Source organism: Leucoraja erinacea, chromosome 3, assembly GCF_028641065.1.
Source record: "Leucoraja erinacea ecotype New England chromosome 3, Leri_hhj_1, whole genome shotgun sequence".
Taxonomy (NCBI): domain Eukaryota; kingdom Metazoa; phylum Chordata; class Chondrichthyes; order Rajiformes; family Rajidae; genus Leucoraja; species Leucoraja erinaceus.
Genome location: NC_073379.1, coordinates 105,331,217 through 105,350,161, shown reverse-complemented (window position 1 = coordinate 105,350,161; position 18,945 = coordinate 105,331,217). Strand labels below are relative to the sequence as shown.

General features: G+C 43.3%; 1 protein-coding gene across 1 annotated transcript in view; it reads left to right on the top strand.

Moving 5' to 3' along the window:
• LOC129695907 (adhesion G-protein coupled receptor V1-like) overlaps positions 1 to 18,945 on the top strand; it is a 491,758-nt gene that overhangs the window by 273,171 nt on the left and 199,642 nt on the right. The window contains exons 72-74 of the mRNA XM_055633356.1: positions 8,613 to 8,784; positions 9,964 to 10,102; positions 17,291 to 18,135. Of these exons, the coding sequence (XP_055489331.1) occupies positions 8,613 to 8,784; positions 9,964 to 10,102; positions 17,291 to 18,135 (1,156 nt within the window). The remainder of the gene's footprint in view (positions 1 to 8,612; positions 8,785 to 9,963; positions 10,103 to 17,290; positions 18,136 to 18,945) is intronic.

Here is an 18,945-nt window from a genome sequence, read left to right as displayed (position 1 = left end):
AGCCTGGGCGAGTGCTTCAATGATTTAAAAACAAAATAAAAGAATTTTAAATGAACTCGAAAGTGCACTGGTTATAAGGGAGGCTAAAATACATAATCATGACTCTTTCAATTCTTGAGCGGCAGCATTTTGGACCAACTGGAGACGAGCCAACGAAGCTCGTGAGACTCCAGAGTAGAGTGCGTTACAGTAATCCAGCCAGATGTAATAAAGGCATGGATTACTGTTTTAAAATGCTGCCGCTCGAGAATTGGCTTCACTATAAATCAATATAATAAAACACTATTGCAAATTGGGAAAGGGGAAGTACGATGGGATCTGGGTGTCCTTGTTCATCACTCAATGAAAGTAAGCATGCAGGTACAGCAGACAGTGAAGAAAGCAAATGGCATGTTGGCTTTTATAACAAGAGGAGTTGAGTATAGGAGCAAAGAGGTCCTTCTGCAATTGTACAGGCCCTTGTGAGGCCACACCTGGTGTATTGTGTGCAGTTTTGGTCCCCTAATTCAAGGAAGAACATTATTGCTATTGAGGGAGTGCAGTGTGTGTTGCCAATTTCACATTAGTGCTTGCCAATAACCAGATTTCATCCTAGTTTGTAACTCACAGCCTAAGCCTACATTGACATTCTGTTGTATAGTATTCAATTTTGACATTTTCTAACACTTTGTAATAGTATTTAAGCCAGTTGCCTCTACTGTTAGGATAAATGGGAAAAAAAAGTGATTGGTTAAGATTGCATTATTTAAAAAAATCATGTCATAGGAGTAGAGGTATGCCATTTTATCCATCGAGCCAGCACCGCCATTCATTGTGATCATGGCTGATCATCCCCTCTCAATAACCCGTGCCTGCCTTCTCCCCAGATCCCTTGACTCCACTAGCCCCTAGAGCTCTATCTAACTCTCTCTTAAATCCATCCAGTGACTTGGCCACCACTGCCCTCTGTGGCAGGGAATTCCATAAATTCACAACTCTCTGGGTGAAAACGTTTTTTCTCACCTCAGTCTTAAATTACCTCCCCTTTATTCCAAGACTGTGACCCCTGGTTCTGGACTCGCCCAACATTGGGAACATTTTTCCTGCATCTAGCTTGTCCAGTCCTTTTATAATTTTATATGTTTCTATAAGATCACCCCCTCATCCTAAACTAAAGACAGAGCTGAGAAATGGAACATGAATTCTAACAATTTATTGACTTGTAATAACCTAAAAAATAAATTTGAATAAGAGCATAAACAGGGCTGCCAACTCTCACGCTTTGAGCGTGAGACTCACGCCCTCCAGCAAACTCTCACGCCCTCACGCTGATCAGAAATTTCTCACGCTCAGTGGTCAACGAAAATTTCAAAACTCGGATAAACTGCATGGTCCGCGGGTGTTGGAGAGCCGGGGCTGGGGGAGGGATGGGAGCAGCACCAGCAGCGGGAACAGACGCGGGGAGCGGGGACTTGCGAGTGTTTGCGGCGCTGTCGAGTGTTTGCGGGGCTGCGAGTCGCTCGCTGCAGCTCTGGCCATGGAGCACTCCGGACAGTGCATGTGTCCCGGGCCACGGAGCCGTCGGAAGCTCCGCTGCTGCAGCTGCCGCGAGAGTCTCTGTGCCGAAGGGACAGACTCTCAAAGGGAGGTGGAGAGAGAGAGAGAGGGGGAAGGAGACAGGGAGACAGTGGGGGGAGAGAGAGGGGGGGAGAGGGGGAGCGAGAGCGGAGGGAGAGAGGGGGCGTGAATGGAGAGAGAAGAGGGAGAGGGGGGGAGATCCCTTCCCTCTCTCTCTCCCCAATACTCTCTAGAAGAGAGAGAGGGGGAAGAGAGCAAGAGAGGGGGAGAGAGGGAGGAGGGGGGGAGAGGGAATGAGAGGGGGAAGAGAGAGGGGTGGTAAAAGAGAGAGGGAGAGAGAGGGGGAGAGAGAGAGAGAGAGAGAGAGAGAGAGAGAGGTGGTGAGAGAGGGAGAGAGAGAGAGAGAGAGAGAGAGAGAGAGGGAGAGAGAGAGGAGAGAGAGAGAGAAGAGGGGGAGAGAGGGAGAGAGAGAGAGAGAGGGAGGGAGAGAGAGAGAGAGAGAGAGAGAGAGAGAGGGGAGAGAGGGGGGGAGGGAGGGGGAGAGGGGAGGGAGGAGAGAGGGGGAGGAGAGAGAGAGGGGGAGAGAGGGAGGGAGAGAGAGAGGGAAGTGGAGAGAGTGAGAGGGGCGGGAGGAGAGAGGGGGGGAGGAGAGAGAGAGGGGGTGAGAGAGAGAGAGAGAGTGGAAGAGATGGGCAGAGAGAGGGATGAGAGTGAGGTGGGAGGGAGGGAGAGAGGGTAGAGAAAGAGAGGTGGAGAGAGGGGAGAGAGAGTGGAGAGAGAGGGGGAGAGAGAGAGGGGGGAGAGGGAGAGGGGGATAGAGAGGCAGGGCTGCCAACTCCCATGCATTGAGCGTGAGAATCACGCATTTCACCAAATTCTCACGCTGATCACAAATTTCTCTCGCTCTGTTGTGAGAAATTCTGTGATCAACGAAAATTTCAAAACTCATATCAACTGCATGGGCCGCGGGTGTTGGAAGCAGAAGCAGCGGCGGGGACAGATGCGGACGGGGAGCGGGGCTGGCGAGTGTTTTCCGGGCTGGCGAGTCGCTCACTGCAGCTCCGGCCATGGAGCAGCCTCAGTGCAAGAGTCCCGGGCCGTCGGAGGCGTCGAAGCGTTGCGCCGCTGCCGTGAGAGTCTCTGTGCCGAATTCGCCCAGGTGACCGGCATGGATCAGGCTGCGGCTCGGTGCATCCTGGAGGACAACCAGTGGCTGCTGGAAGTAAGTACCAAGCACTGGGTAGAAACGGTGGAAGATAGTGGACTTCAAATGGGGGTGGTTGGTGAAAGCATCCTGCTTGCCTGCTAGATTTTCACTTACTGTAACTGCAGGAAAAATGTTCCCGATGTTGGGGGCGCTCAGAACCATGGGTCACAGTTTAAGAATAAAGGGGGGGGGCAGTTAGGACTGAGATGAGAACAAACTTTCTTCACGCAGAGAGTTGTGAATCTGTGGAATTCTCTGCCACAGAAGGCAGTGCAGGCCAATTCACTGGATGTTTTCGAGAGAGAGTTACATTTAGTTATTGGGGCTAACGACATCAAGGGATATGGGGAAAAAACAGGAAAGAGGTACTGATTTTAGATGAATAGCCATGATCATGTTGAATGGCAGTGCTGGCTCGAAGGGCCGATGGCCTATTCCTGCACCTATTTTCTATGTTTCTATACTTGAGTATATGGCAATAAAACTCGATCACTTGATTTTGAAGCATTCATGCATGGTGGAGGTATAATGTAGTCATAGAGTGATACAGTGTGAAAACAGGCCCTTCAGTGCAACTTGCCGACACCCGCCAACATGTCCCAGCTACGCTACCTGCTTTTGGTCCATACCTCCAAACCTGTCCTATCCATGTATCAGTCTAACTTTTTCTTAAATGTTGGGATGGTCCCTGCCTCAACTACCTCCTCTAGCAGCTTGTTCCATACACCCATCACCCTTTGTGTGGATAAAGATACCCCTTAATAAGTTACCTCTTAAAAATACTTCATACAAAAAACATTGAAATCATACTTCTACAGTGCACTAAAACATGATTTTAATACGTCAAATTGCAAAATGTTCCTACCCTGGGAGAGGGGACACCCTTCTTCCACACCCTCTCCCCACTCAGTTGCTCTACTACCTCACCGGGTACCCCCAAGGCAAGTGATCAGTGACCGCACAGCCTCCCCCTTCAAAAACGCTCCAATCCAATTTAAAGCATATATATTGCATTCAAGTGTAAGTTAAAAGATTCGCTACAGTATGCACCATATTGCACAATTTCAAGCTGAAAAATGCAAATGTTCCGTACTAATGGGAGGGGGACACCTAACCTAATGGTATGTTGGCCTTTATAGCAAGAGGAATCGAATATAGGAGCAAAGAGGTCCTTCTGCAGTTGTACAGAGCCCTAGTGAGACCACACCTGGAGTATTGTATGCAGCTTTAGTCCCCTAATTTGAGGAAGGACATTCTTGCTATTGACGGAGTGCAGCGTAGGTTTACAAAGTTAATTCCCAGGATGGCGGGACTGTCATATGCTGAGAGAATGGAGCAGCTGGGCTTGTACACTCTGGAGTTTAGAAGGATGAGGGGGATTCTCATTGAAACATATAAGATTATTAAGGACTTGGACACACTAGTGGCAGGAAACATGCTCCCGATGTTGGGGGAATCCAGAACCAGGAGCCACAATTTAATAATAAGGAGTAAGCCATATAGAACAGAGACGAGGAAACACTTTTTCTCACAGAGAGTTGTGAGTCTGTGGAATTCTCTGCCTCAGAGGGCGGTGGAGGCAGGTTCTCTGGATGCTTTCAAGGGAAAGCTAGAAAGGGCTCTTTAAAAAAAGCAGTCAGGGAATATGGGGAGAAGGCTGGAACGGGGTACTGATTGGGGATGATCAGCCATGATCACATTGAATGGCGGTGCTGGCTGGAAGAGTCAAATAGCCTACTGTCTATTGAAATAGTAACTGAAAATGATGCAAAGCCTCATCTCATCAAGCATCTGTGGAAAGGGAAATAGTTCATGTTTCAGAGCATAGTGCCACAGAGCAAAAACACAAACTGCTGAAGAAGCTCGGGGGTCTGGCAGCATTTTGGGCCAAGACCCTTCCCCTGTCCATTTCCTTCCATTGATGCTGTCTGACGCTCAGGGCTCCTCCAGTGGTTTGATTTTTGTTCCATGTTCCAGCATCTGCTGTGTTTTGGGCCTCCATAGACTCACAAAGTTGTACAGCATAGAACCGGGACCTACAGTCCGATTCAGATTCAGATTCAGATTCAGATTCAATTTTAATTGTCATTGTCAGTGTACAGTACAGAGACAACGAAATGCATTTACCATCTCCCTTGAAGAGCGACATAGCAAACGATTTGAATAAATAATAATAAGTGTCCGGGGGGGGGGGGGGGGGGGGGGGGTGGTGATTGGCAGTCACCGAGGTACGTTGTTGAGTAGAGTGACAGCCGCCGGAAAGAAGCTGTTCCTCGACCTGCTGGTTCGGCAACGGAGAGTCCATCACCCCATGCTGATCCTTTTTGGCCATATACACTAATCCTATTTGCCTGCTTTAGTTTTGCTGTTTCTATGCCTTGTCTATTTAAATATTGGTCTAAATCTCTCTTAAATGTGGTAATGGTAGCTGACTCTATACCTACCCTGACAATTAGTTCCAGAAGACAAGACACTGTACAAAAAAATCCTTTCCCCTCAAATCCCCTTTAAAATGTACCATTTTCACCATAAACCTATTCCCTCTTGTTTTTGATACAAGAGGGCATAGGTTTATGGTGAAAATGGTACATTTGTCTCTGCAGATCACGGCTCAGCTTCCTTTGCTCCAGTGTAAACAAACCCAGCCTATCCAAAGCCTAACCTCTCCAATGTCATCGAAACGGAGACATAGAAACATAGAAAACAGTTGCAGGAGTAGGCCATTTGGCCCTTCGAGCCAGCAGCCACATTCAATATGATCATGGCTGATCATCCAAAATCAGTACTCCGTTCCTGCTTTTTCTCCATATCCCTTGATTTTATTAGCCCTAAGAGCTATATCCAACTCTCTCTTGAAAACATCCAGATAATTGGCCTCCACTGCCTTCTGGGGCAGAGAATCCCACAGATTCACGACTCTCTGGGTGAAACAGTTTTTCCTCATCTCAGTCCTAAATGGCCTACCCCTCATTCTTAAACTGTGACCCCTGGTTCTGGACTTCCCTCAACATCAAACCATTTTTCCAGCATCTAGCCTGTCCAAACCTTAAGAATTTTAAAGATATCCTCTCATCCTTCTGCCTGTCAGGTGAAACTCGTCTACAACTTTCTCCAGTGCAACCATGACCTTCCTATAGTGTACCATGCAGAACCAAGTGCAGTCAAATTAATGTTTTGTGAAGTTTGAAACATGATTGCCGACTTTTATATTTTATACCCTGTACTGTGAAGGCAAGACTGTCATGTGCCTTCTGCACAATAGTATCTTTGTGTGTGTCTCTTTTCAGAGAACTATGGACTTGAATCCCAAGATCCTGTTCAACAACATTCATGAGGACTCTACTTTTTACTGATATTTTTTAAATGATGAGAGGGATAGACCTATTTGACTCCCCAAAAATTGCATTATCTCAAGACTGGCTGTGTGTGATTTCCATTGATTGGTGGATTTGTTTTTATTTGTTCTGAATAAGGATAAAATGACATAAGGTATAGGAAATAAATAGACAGACAATTGTTAAAATCGAAACTAGTCCCTAAACAATTGGACCGATTCCAGGCAAATATTTCGCAACAGCAATGAATATTTGCAAAGCATGAAAGCATAAAGCAACATTTAAATGTCCAACACTTTTTCTTTACAAGCTCGAAAAGGAGTGAGAAGAAGAATAACTTATTTAATCTCACCCCTTCTCCCTAAACCCTTCTTCCATATTTAATAATAATTAATTAATAAATAATAATTTTTAGAGATGCCCAGACATATATATACAGATATACCATTTTTAGAGAGGTGTTACATACAGACATAATATATTTTGGCGCTGTTTGGATATACTATACAATGGCACATGTTCAGCCTAGTAAATATACACATACAAGTAATATGTAATGAAATTACTGTATTCCCTAAAAAAGCATAAATTTTATAATAAATAAAATAATAAATAAATTTTGGGCATTAACCCCTTGTTCCAGCGCTATGTCAACCACATCCCACTTTTAAATGGGCATCCCTGTACCTTGTGAAAAAAATGTTTTTTCATGTATGTCATTTTGAACTTTGGACACTCATTTATTTAATCTTTCCTTAAGGACATTCACAGCTTTAACTCCACATTCAGATTCAGATTCAGATTCAGATTCAATTTAATTGTCATTGTCAGTGTACAGTACAGAGACAACGAAATGCATTCAAACTGTTCCACAATTCTACTCCACAGACCGAAATACAAAAAGTTTTTCTGGTCGTGCGGACTCTTTGTACCTTAAAATTAAATATTCTTCTTAAATTATAACCCCCCCCACTCGCTCATTGAATAGTTTTTGTATATTTCCAGGTAAGTTTTTATTTTTGGCCCTAAACATTATCTGTGCTGTTTTAAATGCAACCAAATCTTCTAATTTTAATAATTTTGACTGTAAGAATAATGGATTAGTGTGACCCAGATACCTGACATTGTGGATAATACGTATTGCTCTTTTTTGCAGAATAGTTAATGAATATAGCAAACTTTTATAGTTATTGCCCCAGACTTCTGCACAGTAATTTAAATAGGGTAAGATTAGTGAACAGTAGAGAATGCGGAGTGATTTGTGATCCAGAACCTGCTTAACTTTGTGTAATACAGAAATGCTTTTTGACAGTTTGGATTGTACATGTTTAATGTGTGATTTCCAGCTGATTCTATCATCCATTATAACCCTAAGAAATTTATTTTCATGAACTCGTTCAATTTCAACCTCATTTATCTTTATATTTGCTTGTGTAATTGCTCTGCAATTACCAAATAACATTATTTGGGTGTTGCTCAAGTTTAATGATATTTTGTTCCTGTCAAACCATGTTTTCAGTTTGCCCATTTATTTTGTTATTTTGTCCAGCAGTTGTTTTAAATTCTCCCCAGAACAAAAAATATTTGTGTCGTCTGCAAACAAGACCAACCTCAAGGCATTGGACACATTACAAATGTCGTTTATATACATGATGAATAGTTTGATTAAATTGATAGAATAGTGATTAAATTCTATCTTCCAATGTTCCACCCAAAATTCCATCAGATCTTTCTCCTGCTGCTGTCTTAGAAAACCTTCTTCATTATCAGCAACACCGCCATATTTTGGTGTTACTTCTATTACTCTTACCACCTCTTACTTTCAAATCCACATTGTAAATCTATATCATAAACAACAAGGATCCCAGCACCTATTCTGATAGAAACACAGAAACATAGAAAGTAGGTGCAGGAGTAGGCCATTCGCACCTGCCTTTGAGCCTGCACCGCCATTCAATATGATCATGACTGATCATCCAACTCAGTATCCCATACCTGCCTTCTCTCCATACCCCCTGATCCCTTTAGCCACAAGGGCCACATCTAACTCCCTCTTAAATATAGCCAATGAACTGGCCTCAACTACCTTTTGCGGCAGAGAATTCCAGAGATTCACCACTCTCTGTGTGAAAAATGTTTTTCTCATCTCGGTCCTAAAAGATTTCCCCCTTATCCTTGAACTGTGACCCCTTGTTCTGGACTTCCCCAACATCGGGAACAATCTTCCTGCATCTAGCCTGTCCAACCCCTTAAGAATTTTGTAAGTTTCTATAAGATCCCCACTCAATCTTCTAAATTCTAGCGAGTACAAGCCAAGTCTATCCTGTCTTTCTTTATAGACTGGGTAAAAATCTGGTGAAAGTTCTTGAATTTGAAACATTTACTTTTTTTCGCAAAATGGTGCCCAACCTACTGAGTATTTGCATTGACATACCTGTTGAATACTTAATTCCGGAAAATCGTGATCTGTTTACCCCTGCCCTATGCCACTGATTGCTGAATATTCTTTCTAGGTTGGCTTTGATTCTTTGGTACTTCAAGTCTCAGATATTTCTGCTGGCACATGTTGGGCTGTCATCTCACGGAATGGTGTGTATGGGCTTGTTGTTATCGAGTGGAGAAGTGGCTACCCCAATGACAAGGGCCCTGTTGGATTTACGCATGGCTATGTCAAACCTGCATTTGGTAAGTGCAATTGGTCACAATTTACCAGACTTAATACATGATCAATTCATCTATCCATGACTTTGACTTTTTTTTCAGAATTCTTCAATTTCAATGCATTATTTCTGGAAAACAGCTTACTTTTTTTAAAGAAATGATCCATCTGAAGATTTTTTTTTCAGAATTCTTCAATTTAAATGCATTATTTCTGGAAAACTGCTTAATTTTTTTAAAGAAATGATCCATCTGAAGATGTTTTTTCCAGAATTCTTCAATTTAAATGCATTATTTCAGGAAACATTCTTACTTTTTTCAAAAGAAAAGATCCAAATGAAGAATTACGTGAAGTAGTTTAGTCTTTCATTGAGACACTGTTGCAAGCAGGTCAAATAGATTGTGTTTGTGGAAAAAACTCAAGGAAAAATGTTGGGATCAAAAAGGTTATGCTCTACATGTAATATATAACTTTCCTGTGTTCTTCATGTACAATGAACAAAGCTATGGGTATGCCTGTATTATACCAGATTATAATTTTAAACAGATTTTAGGACCTTTACAAATTCAAGTCGCCATTCATGTCTCAAACTAGTTTTGAACTTTTGCCAGCACTTCCTTGGGCTCAATTCTGGTAGTGTTTGTGGTTGTTGATTCTCAGAATAAGTCCTCATTGTATTCATATCACGCTTGGAAAACTAAATGCGATAGTATATCATTTTTAATGTCTTTCTAAATATTGGCAACATTGGATTGAAGAACATTTTAAACATGTATTGAAAGCAAGTTGAATAGAAAGAATGATTGAAGTATTCATATTAACATCTATTTAAATAATCTGCAGTAACAAAATGCAGGTGATGGTACCAGTAAGCAAGTCTGCTTTTGAATGAAAGATGCTGCAACCACATCGTTGCAAGAGTTTCTGACTTGTCCTGTCTGCAAATGTAGCACAGTAATGCAAATGCAAAAGTGCAAACTTTGTATTACCTCAATTGTTTTTCTATTAGACATCAAGTCATTGGAAGCTCTTATAGACCAGAAGTCTATAATTATTAGTTTATTGAAATAAAGTAGCAGTTGGGGACAATTGCCTTTTGTTTGTGAATCCATATTTTACACTATTATCAGTTTTTGTCCTTTAATAATGGTTCTGCAAATTTGTTTTCCCCAAGCTAATGCAGTAACTTAATGACTTTACATCAGGTTCAATTGTCCTTTCCCATGGTGAAAAAAGAAAGCCATTGTTACTCACCGTACCAACTACTAACTTCACGGGCGAGGAATCTTTTGCCATTCATCTGGTTGCGGTACACAGTAATTTTACTGGTAAAGCTGAACTAAGGTAGGAATGAATTATAACCCATTAGTTATATTATAGAGCGTCATTATGAATAGGTATCTGCATCTTTAATGCATTAATTACACTATATTTATTTAACCAAGCCATTCCTGGGATTTTTATTAAATTCATTTTTTTGGGATACGCAACTGATCAGCATTCATTATCCATCACCAATTGCCCTTGAACTAAGTGACTTGCTAGGCCATGATAAAGTCAGCCACATGTGAGGGGTCTGGAGATCCATATAAGCCAGGCTGTGTAAGGAAGGCAAACTTTGTCCAGTGGTCAAACTTGTTCATGCCAACCAGTTCCTTCACTCCAGCGAAAATAAACCTAGCCTCCTCAGTCTTCCGTATAACCCAACACCATCAGTCCTGGCAACATCCTAATGATTTTTTTTTCTGTGCCCTCTTTTGTCTATTTTTCTAGTTCTGGCAACAGTAAGAAACCAACAGGATCAAATTACTGCCTCACAATTAAGACAATAAATGTATGTTTTCACTGAGATTATACGAAATTAGAGAAAGAGTAGGCCCACTTTTGATAATCTGGAGCTGAACTTCACTATCGATCGCACTGTCTTCTAGTACCATATCAATATGTGTAAAATTGAAATTCTGATCAACATTAATAAAAATTACATATTCCCCAAAATGCTGATTAAATACATTTAAATTACATAAATGCCACACTGAGATTTAAACTCTGATTGTTAATGAATAAGTACAGATGCTGAGACTCTGAAATAAAAACAGAAAATGCTGGAGAAACTGGCAATAATTATTCTGCTTGAGCAGTACTCAATATAAAATGTGAACTGTTGCTCTTTATCCAGACGATCCTGACTTGTTGAGTTTTTCCAGTATTTTCAGTTTGTTTTTATTTATAGAGTTATGAAGTCATGCAGCATGGATACAGACCCTTCGGGCCAAGCTGTCCATGCCGACCAAGATGCCCATCTAAGCTAGTCACATTGACCCGTATTGACCAGTTAGACAACTGTTGCACCGACATTCATATGGTCATGAGCAAATAAAGGGCCTGTCCCACCAGCATGCGACTGCATGCGACTGCATGCGGCAAGCGCGACCTAACGTGGTCGCTTGAGCCGTACGGCCTCGCGGGGCCGGTCCCACTTCGATCGCCGGAGCGGTATGGAGTTATGCGGGGCTGGTCCGGACATCGCGCGGGGCTCTGAAAAACTGACCGTGTTCAAAAATTCCGCGTGGCAACAGCCTGTCGGCCTGCAGCCGCATTGAGGCCGTACGCAGCGTCTCGATGCCGTACGCAGCGTCTCGATGCCGTACGCCATGTATTGATGGCGTACGCCTACTGCATGGCGTTGCGCGATGACGTCACCGCCCGGCGTGCCGTTGTGTGCTGACGTAACCGCCCGACGCCGTGCGACGTCCAAATTCAGTCGGCCCTCCTCCTGCCCAGCTGATTGGTGAGTATGATGTCGAGGCCAGCTCCAGACGGATCTGTGGATAGAAGTGGGACCGGCCACGCAAGGCCGTACGCATCAAGCCACCACGTTTGGTTGCGCTCGCCGTATGCAGTCGCATGCTGGTGGGAAAGGCCCTTTAGCGATAGGTGTAGAATTAGGCCATTTGACCTCAAGTCTTCTCCGCTTCAATCATGGCTGGTCTATCTCTCCCTCCTAACCCCATTCTCCTGCCTTCTCCCCCTAACCCCTGACACAAGAGTCAAGTCAAGACAATTCGAGAGTGTTTTATTGTCATATGTCCTGGATGGGACAATGAAATTCTTACTTGCTGCAGCACAACAGAATATGTGCATATGTAAACATTGTACATAATGGGGAAAGAGAAAAAAACTTTCAATAAATAACAAATATAGTGCAATAATAGTATAGTCTTTTGCAGTTCAGAGTTCAGAGCTTATTCGTCGCTGTGTTTAGATCCCTTCGACGGTGGTGAGGTCAAAGCCGGTGATGGACTCGGCAGTGGTCACCCATACTAATCAAGAATATATCTTCTGTGGCAAATAATTCCACCCTCTGACCAAATAAATTACTCTCATCTTCCTAAAGGAATGTCCTTTAATTCTGAGGCTATGACCTCTAGTCCTAGACTCTCCCACTAGTGGAAATATCCTCTCCATATCCACTCTATCCAAGCCTTTCACTATTCTGTATGTTTCAATGAGTTCCCCCCTCATTCTTCTAAACTCCAGCGAGTACAAGCCCAGTGCCGACAAACGCTCCTCATAGGTTAACCAACTCATTCCTGGGATCAACATTGTATCAGGGTTAATGAAAAATCATTGCCTTGAAGTATGAACCCTGTTTCTTTTCCACTGATGCTGCCTGGCTGGTATGCTCTGCTATGATGCCAGTTTTCCATCATTTACGCTATTTTGCCTTTTAATCATATTTACTGTGAAATACCCATATTTTTCTGTGAAGTTTGAGATGTTGGTATTCCAAAGGGAAAGAACCAGACGTGAATTACTGAGTATCTGGTGGGGTGGTGGGGTAAATTTTGGAAAACCAGCCCTGTAAACAGAATTGGTTGGATAGTAGGTTAAAAACCCAAAGATAAGCCTCAGCTGCATTAATAAACGTTTTAACTTCATTCAGTTCACATCAAATATAGATTGGGGTAATTGCCAGAATTATTAAGAATTTCATTAAATAATAGTGATACAAAACTCCAGGGAACTGTCGAATCAGAGGAAGCAGTTTAGAAATTATAGTGAGATGGGATAAATTGAGTAAAGTGGCAGATTAAATTTAGTTTGGACAAATATAATTTGCTACACAGAACAGACAAAAATGTGGTAATGATTTACATTGAGAAGTAGCTAAAAATGGATCAAGGAGTATAAATAGTTGGCATGAAATAGCCAATCGGAACAAAATAGCAGTCTGTAATCAAATAAAATATTACAGTGAATAAAAAAATAATTGAATTGAATTATGGTGATGTTGATCATACATTTATAACTGAGTCATATTCAACATTGAAATTAAGTCACGAGTAAAGAGTGTTTTATTGTCACATGTCCCGGATGGGACAATGAAATTCTTACTTGCTGCAGCACAACAGAATATGTGAACATGTAAACATAGTACTTAATGGGGAAGAGAAAAAAAAAAAAAAAGTTCAATAAATAGCAAGTATAGTGCAATAATAATATAGTCTTCTGCAGTTCAGAGCTCAGAGCTTATTTGTTGTTGTGTTTTATAGCTTGATGGCTGTAGGGAAGAAGCTGTTCCTGAACCTGGACGTTACAGTTTTCAGGCTCCAGTACCTTCTTCCCGATGGCAATGGTGAAATGAGTGTGTGGCTAGGGTGGTGTGGGTCTTTGATGATTTATGCTCATTTCTGCGTGCAGACACATTGTGGCTGGGTAAACAATTGGGGAGGGAGGGGTCATGAGAATAATCCTAGTGCCATGAGAATAATCCTAGTGTCATAATTCTTTCGAAGAGGATCGAACAGGAAAAACCTGGAAATCACAAGCCTGAGTGATACAACAGTGAAATATAACACGGTTGTTTAAAATGCCAATTTAGAATAGTACAAGTTCACACCTTATAGGAGTAGAATTAGGCCACTCAGTCCATCAAGTCTACTCCGCCATTCAATCATGGCTGATCTCTGCCACCTAATCCCATTTTCCTGCCTTCTCCCCATAACCCTTGACACCCATTCTAATCAAAAACTTATAGAAACATAGAAACATAGAAATTAGGTGCAGGAGTAGGCCATTCGGCCCTTCGAGCCTGCACCGCCATTCAATATGATCATGGCTGATCATCCAACTCAGTATCCCGTACCTGCCTTCTCTCCATACCCCCTGATCCCCTTAGCCACAAGGGCCACATCTAACTCCCTCTTAAATATAGCCAATGAACTGGCCTCAACTACCCTCTGTGGCAGAGAGTTCCAGAGATTCACCACTCTCTGCGTGAAAAAAAAGTTCTTCTCATCTCGGTTTTAAAGGATTTCCCCTTTATCCTTAAGCTGTGACCCCTTGTCCTGGACTTCCCTAACATCGGGAACAATCTTCCTGCATCTAGCCTGTCCAACCCCTTAAGAATTTTGTAAGTTTCTATAAGATCCCCTCTCAATCTTCTAAATTCTAGAGAGTATAAACCAAGTCTATCCAGTCTTTCTTCATAAGACAGTCCTGACATCCCAGGAATCAGTCTGGTGAACCGTCTCTGCACTCCCTCTATGGCAATAATGTCCTTCCTCAGATTTGGAGACCAAAAACTGTACGCAATACTCCAGGTGTGTTCTCACCAAGACCCTGTACAACTGCAGTAGAACCTCTCTGCTCCTATACTCAAATCCTTTTGCAATGAAAGCTAACATACCATTCGCTTTCTTTACTGCCTGCTGCACCTGCATGCCTACCTTCAATGACTGGTGTACCATGACACCCAGGTCTCGCTGCATCTCCCCCTTTCCCAATCGGCCACCATTTAGATAATAGTCTGCTTTCCTGTTTTTGCCACCAAAATGGATAACCTCACATTTATCCACATTATTACTGCATCTGCCAAACATTTGCCCACTCACCCAGCCTATCCAAGTCACCCTGCAGTCTCCTAGCATCCTCCTCACAGCTAACACTGCCCCCCAGCTTAGTGTCATCCGCAAACTTGGAGATATTGCCTTCAATTCCCTCATCCAGATCATTAATATATATTGTAAATAGCTGGGGTCCCAGTACTGAGCCTTGGGGTACCCCACTAGTCACTGCAGCCTTGGGGTACCCCACTAGTCACTGCCTCTGCCTATCTCTGCCTTAAAAATGTCCACTGAATTGGCCTCCACAGCCATCTGTGGCAATGAGTTCCACAGATGAGTACCCTCTGACTAAAGAAGTTCCTCTTCACCTCCTTTTTAAAAGAGCGCCCTTAAATTCTGAGGCTATGACCTCTGGTCCTAGACTCTCCCACCAGTGGAAACATCCTTTCCACATCCACTCTATGCCTTTCGTTATTCTGTAAGTATCAAAGAGGCCCCCCCCCTCAACCTTCTAAACTCCAGCGAGTGGAGACCCAGTGCTGTCAAACGCTCATTATATGGTAACCCACTCATTCCTGGAATCATTCTTGTAAACCTCCTCTGGACCCTCTCCAGAGCCACCACATCCTTCCTCATATATGGGGCCCAAATTTGCTCTCAGTACTCCAAATGTGGCCTGACCAGTGCCTTATAGAGCCTCAGCATTACAACTCTATTTTTGTATTCCAGTCCTCTTGATGTAAATGCTAGCATTGAATTTGCCTTCCTTACTACCACTTCAACTTGCAAATTAACTTTTTGGGAATCCTGCACCAGCACTACCAAGTCCCTTTGCACTTCCGATTTCTGGATTCTCTCTCCATTTGGAAAATAATCTACGCTTTTATTCTTACTTCTGTACCATCTGGATCGGGATCCCACGCTGGGAATCCCTGGAGAAGAGCTCCGACCGTTGGCCTGCTGCCTACGTCATCCTGAAGCCGTGATCTCCGGTAGGAAAGCACCAATTTGGGACTTACCTTCCAGACGAGAGGGCCTGTCATCTGGCCGCCCGCAGCGGCAACTGCGGAGGTTTATGGCCCCGACCACAAGGGAAAATGGAGGAGGACTGACTGTACTTTGTGCCTTCCACCACAGTGAAGAATGTTGTGGTGGATGTTTGTGTTAACATTTTATTGTGTATTGTGTGTTCTTTTTTTATTGTACCGCTGCTGGCAAATTCATTTCACTGCACTTTATTGTGTATGTACGTGATGAATAAATCTGATGGATTGATTGATTGTACAGTGAAATTTGAATTACTATACAGTCATACAACAAAAAGCAACAAGATACATAACTACATAAAGTTTAAACATAGACTTAAGCAGCGGCGTGTGAGAATCCCCAGGGCACACAGCATAAGCGGAGACTCACAACCATCAGTTCAATGTCCGGGCCACACACACACACGCTTCTTCAGCGTGATGTGACCAGAGTTGTACCGACCGCTGTCACTCTCTCTGCAGTCCCTGTCAAGCTCGAACAGTCAGAAAGTCGTTCACACTCGCTCCAGACTCCAGGATGTCCTCATGGGGAGATGTCCCTGCAAACACTGAGATCACCTCACTCACGGCATTCCCTCCGATTCCCCACCAGTGCAGGAAGCGCATCCATCTTGTTTTCGGCGACCCGGCATTCCCCACTGTGATGGAAGATCGCAGCTCCCGCAGTCGGTGATTGAATCCCCTGCATTGGGGTGATCGAGGCTCCCGCTATCAGGGCAGTCGAAGCTACTGCGGTTGCAGCTCCGGAAGTCGATCCCTAACAAAGGGACCGCTAGCTCCCCGATGTTAAGGCCGCAGTGTGGACGGAGATATGATACGGCAAATGTTGCATCTCCGTCGAGGGAAGAGATAAAAACGTTTCCCCCCAAACCCCCCCACCCCCCATATAATACAAACATTATAGATACACTAAAACATACAAGTAAAAACTGACTATAAACAACAAAAGAATGAAGGGACGAGACTGGCTGTTGACAAGGCTGCCATGTACGGCGCCACCCGGTGGTTATTAACAAATGTATGACTCCGCACTTTGCTATTATGAATTTCATCTGCCACTTCTCTGCCCCCTCTCCTAACCTGTCCCAGTCCTTCTGCAGAGTCCTTGTTTCCTCTACACTGCCTGCCCTTACACCTATCTTAGCATCATCTGCAAACTTGGCCACAATGCCTTCAATCCCCTCGTCTAAATTATTAATATACAACATGAAGAGCAGCGGCCCCAGTGCTGACCCTTGTAGAACTCCACTAGTCACTGGCAGCTAACCTGAAAATGCCCCATTTATTGCAACTGTTTGCTTTCTGCCCTCCAGCCAACTTGCTATCCATGAAAATATCTTCCCTTCAATACCATGGGCTCTCATCTTCCCTCGCAGCCTGACGTGCAGCATCTTATCAAAGGCTTCACGAGGGGCACCTCATTTCAAATTTACAATCAACATCAGATCAACTTTTTCACATAGAGAGGGCTTGATGCATAGGAATAACTCCAGACTGTTGGACGAAATACCATTGGGGAATGGGTGTCCTTGGATAAATGAATGTGTGGGACTTTTCTGTTGCAATTGTCACGTGTTTCCAACGGTATCTACCTAGACATGGTGGTTTATACTTTCTTGCTGTTTATTTCTTTTTAGATCAGGATTCACTGTTGCTGAAATTGAGCCGTTTGGAGTCTTTCAACTTGCCCCTCATTCAAGGCAGATCAGAATAGGAGAGGATGTAGGAGTAACTACTTTGCATATTCAGAGACTCTTTGGTTTCCGCGGCAACAAAACGAAATTGACCTACAGTACCACAGCAGGTAGTGCCAAACCTGATGAAGATTTTGAATGCATCCAAAGAGGAGAACTGGTCTTTACTTCACATCAGACTGAAACTACTATTGATCTGTTGATCATCAATGATCACATTCCAGAACCAGATGAAGTTTTTTATTTAAATTTGTCCAGCATTGAAGTTCTGGATTACAAGCCAAATAATACAGAAGAACAAACTTACTTGAATCCAAACTTTAGTGTGTCATCTATAACGATTATTGCCAATGATGCCACCAGGGGTGTTTTAAGTATCGGTCCCACTGTGATACACGCCTTAGAGGGCACCGATGGGAAGACGGTAAATGTAATGCTTCATATCCGAAGGACTCTGGGATTCACTGGCATTGTCAGTGTGAGTGTTGTCACCTTTGGAGAAAAGAAGCTTGGAAGTGGTACACAACAAACCCCTTTTCAAACCAGCCAGCAAAATTCTACTCTCTCCTGGGCCAAAGAGGGAGAGGATTTTGAAGATGAAGCTTTGAATGTTACTCTACAAGATGAGGAAAAGGAAATCGATATATCCATCCACATTTTCGATGACAATGAACCAGAGGGACAAGAATTTTTTTTTGTCTATCTAACAGATCCCGGTGGAGGTGCACAAATTGTGGAAGGAAAAGATGAGCATGGACTCATGGCTTTTATGAAGATAGTTATCTTGGGTAACTCATTGTTATTCAATTATTTTAGTGCATATCGGCTGGCAATTTTGCAATCTGGAACTGCATAATCTCCTGTTGTTTGGGTGTCATGGATGTGATCTACAACATAGAAGCATAGAAAATAGGTGCAGGAGGTGGCCATTCAGCCCTTCGAGCCTGCTCCGCCATTCATTGTGATCATCCCCTATCAATAACCCGTGCCTGCCTTCTCCCCATATCCCTTGACTCCACTAGCCCCTAGAGCTCTATCTAACTCTCTCTTAAATCCATCCAGTGACTTGGCCTCCACTGTCCTCTGAGGCAGGAAATACCATAAATTCACAACTCTCTGGGTGACAAAGTTTTTTCTCACCTCCGTCTTAAATAACCTCCCCTTTATTCTAAGACTGTGGCCCCTGGTTCTGGACTCGCCCAACATTGGGAACATTTTTTCCTGCATCTAGCTTGTCCAGTCCTTTTATAATTTTATATGTTTCTCTAAGATACCCCCTCATCCTTCTAAACTCCAGTGAGTACAAGCCTAGTCTTTTCAACCTTTCCTCATATGACAGTACCGTCACCCCAGGGATCAATCTCGTGAACCTACGCTGCACTGTTTCAATCACAAGGATGTCCTTCCTCAAATTATGAAGGATTCCCTCCTTCCCACTTTACTTCAATGGATCATCAGCTCATAGCAGATATATTCCCACTGCCTGTTGGTCTGGTGGTCCAAGGGTTCGCTGCTTTCAAGATTAATATTAGTGAGGTCTATTGGGAGTTCTGTGCCATGTGCTGAAGATGACCATATTTCAGCCTGGACCAGCTGCT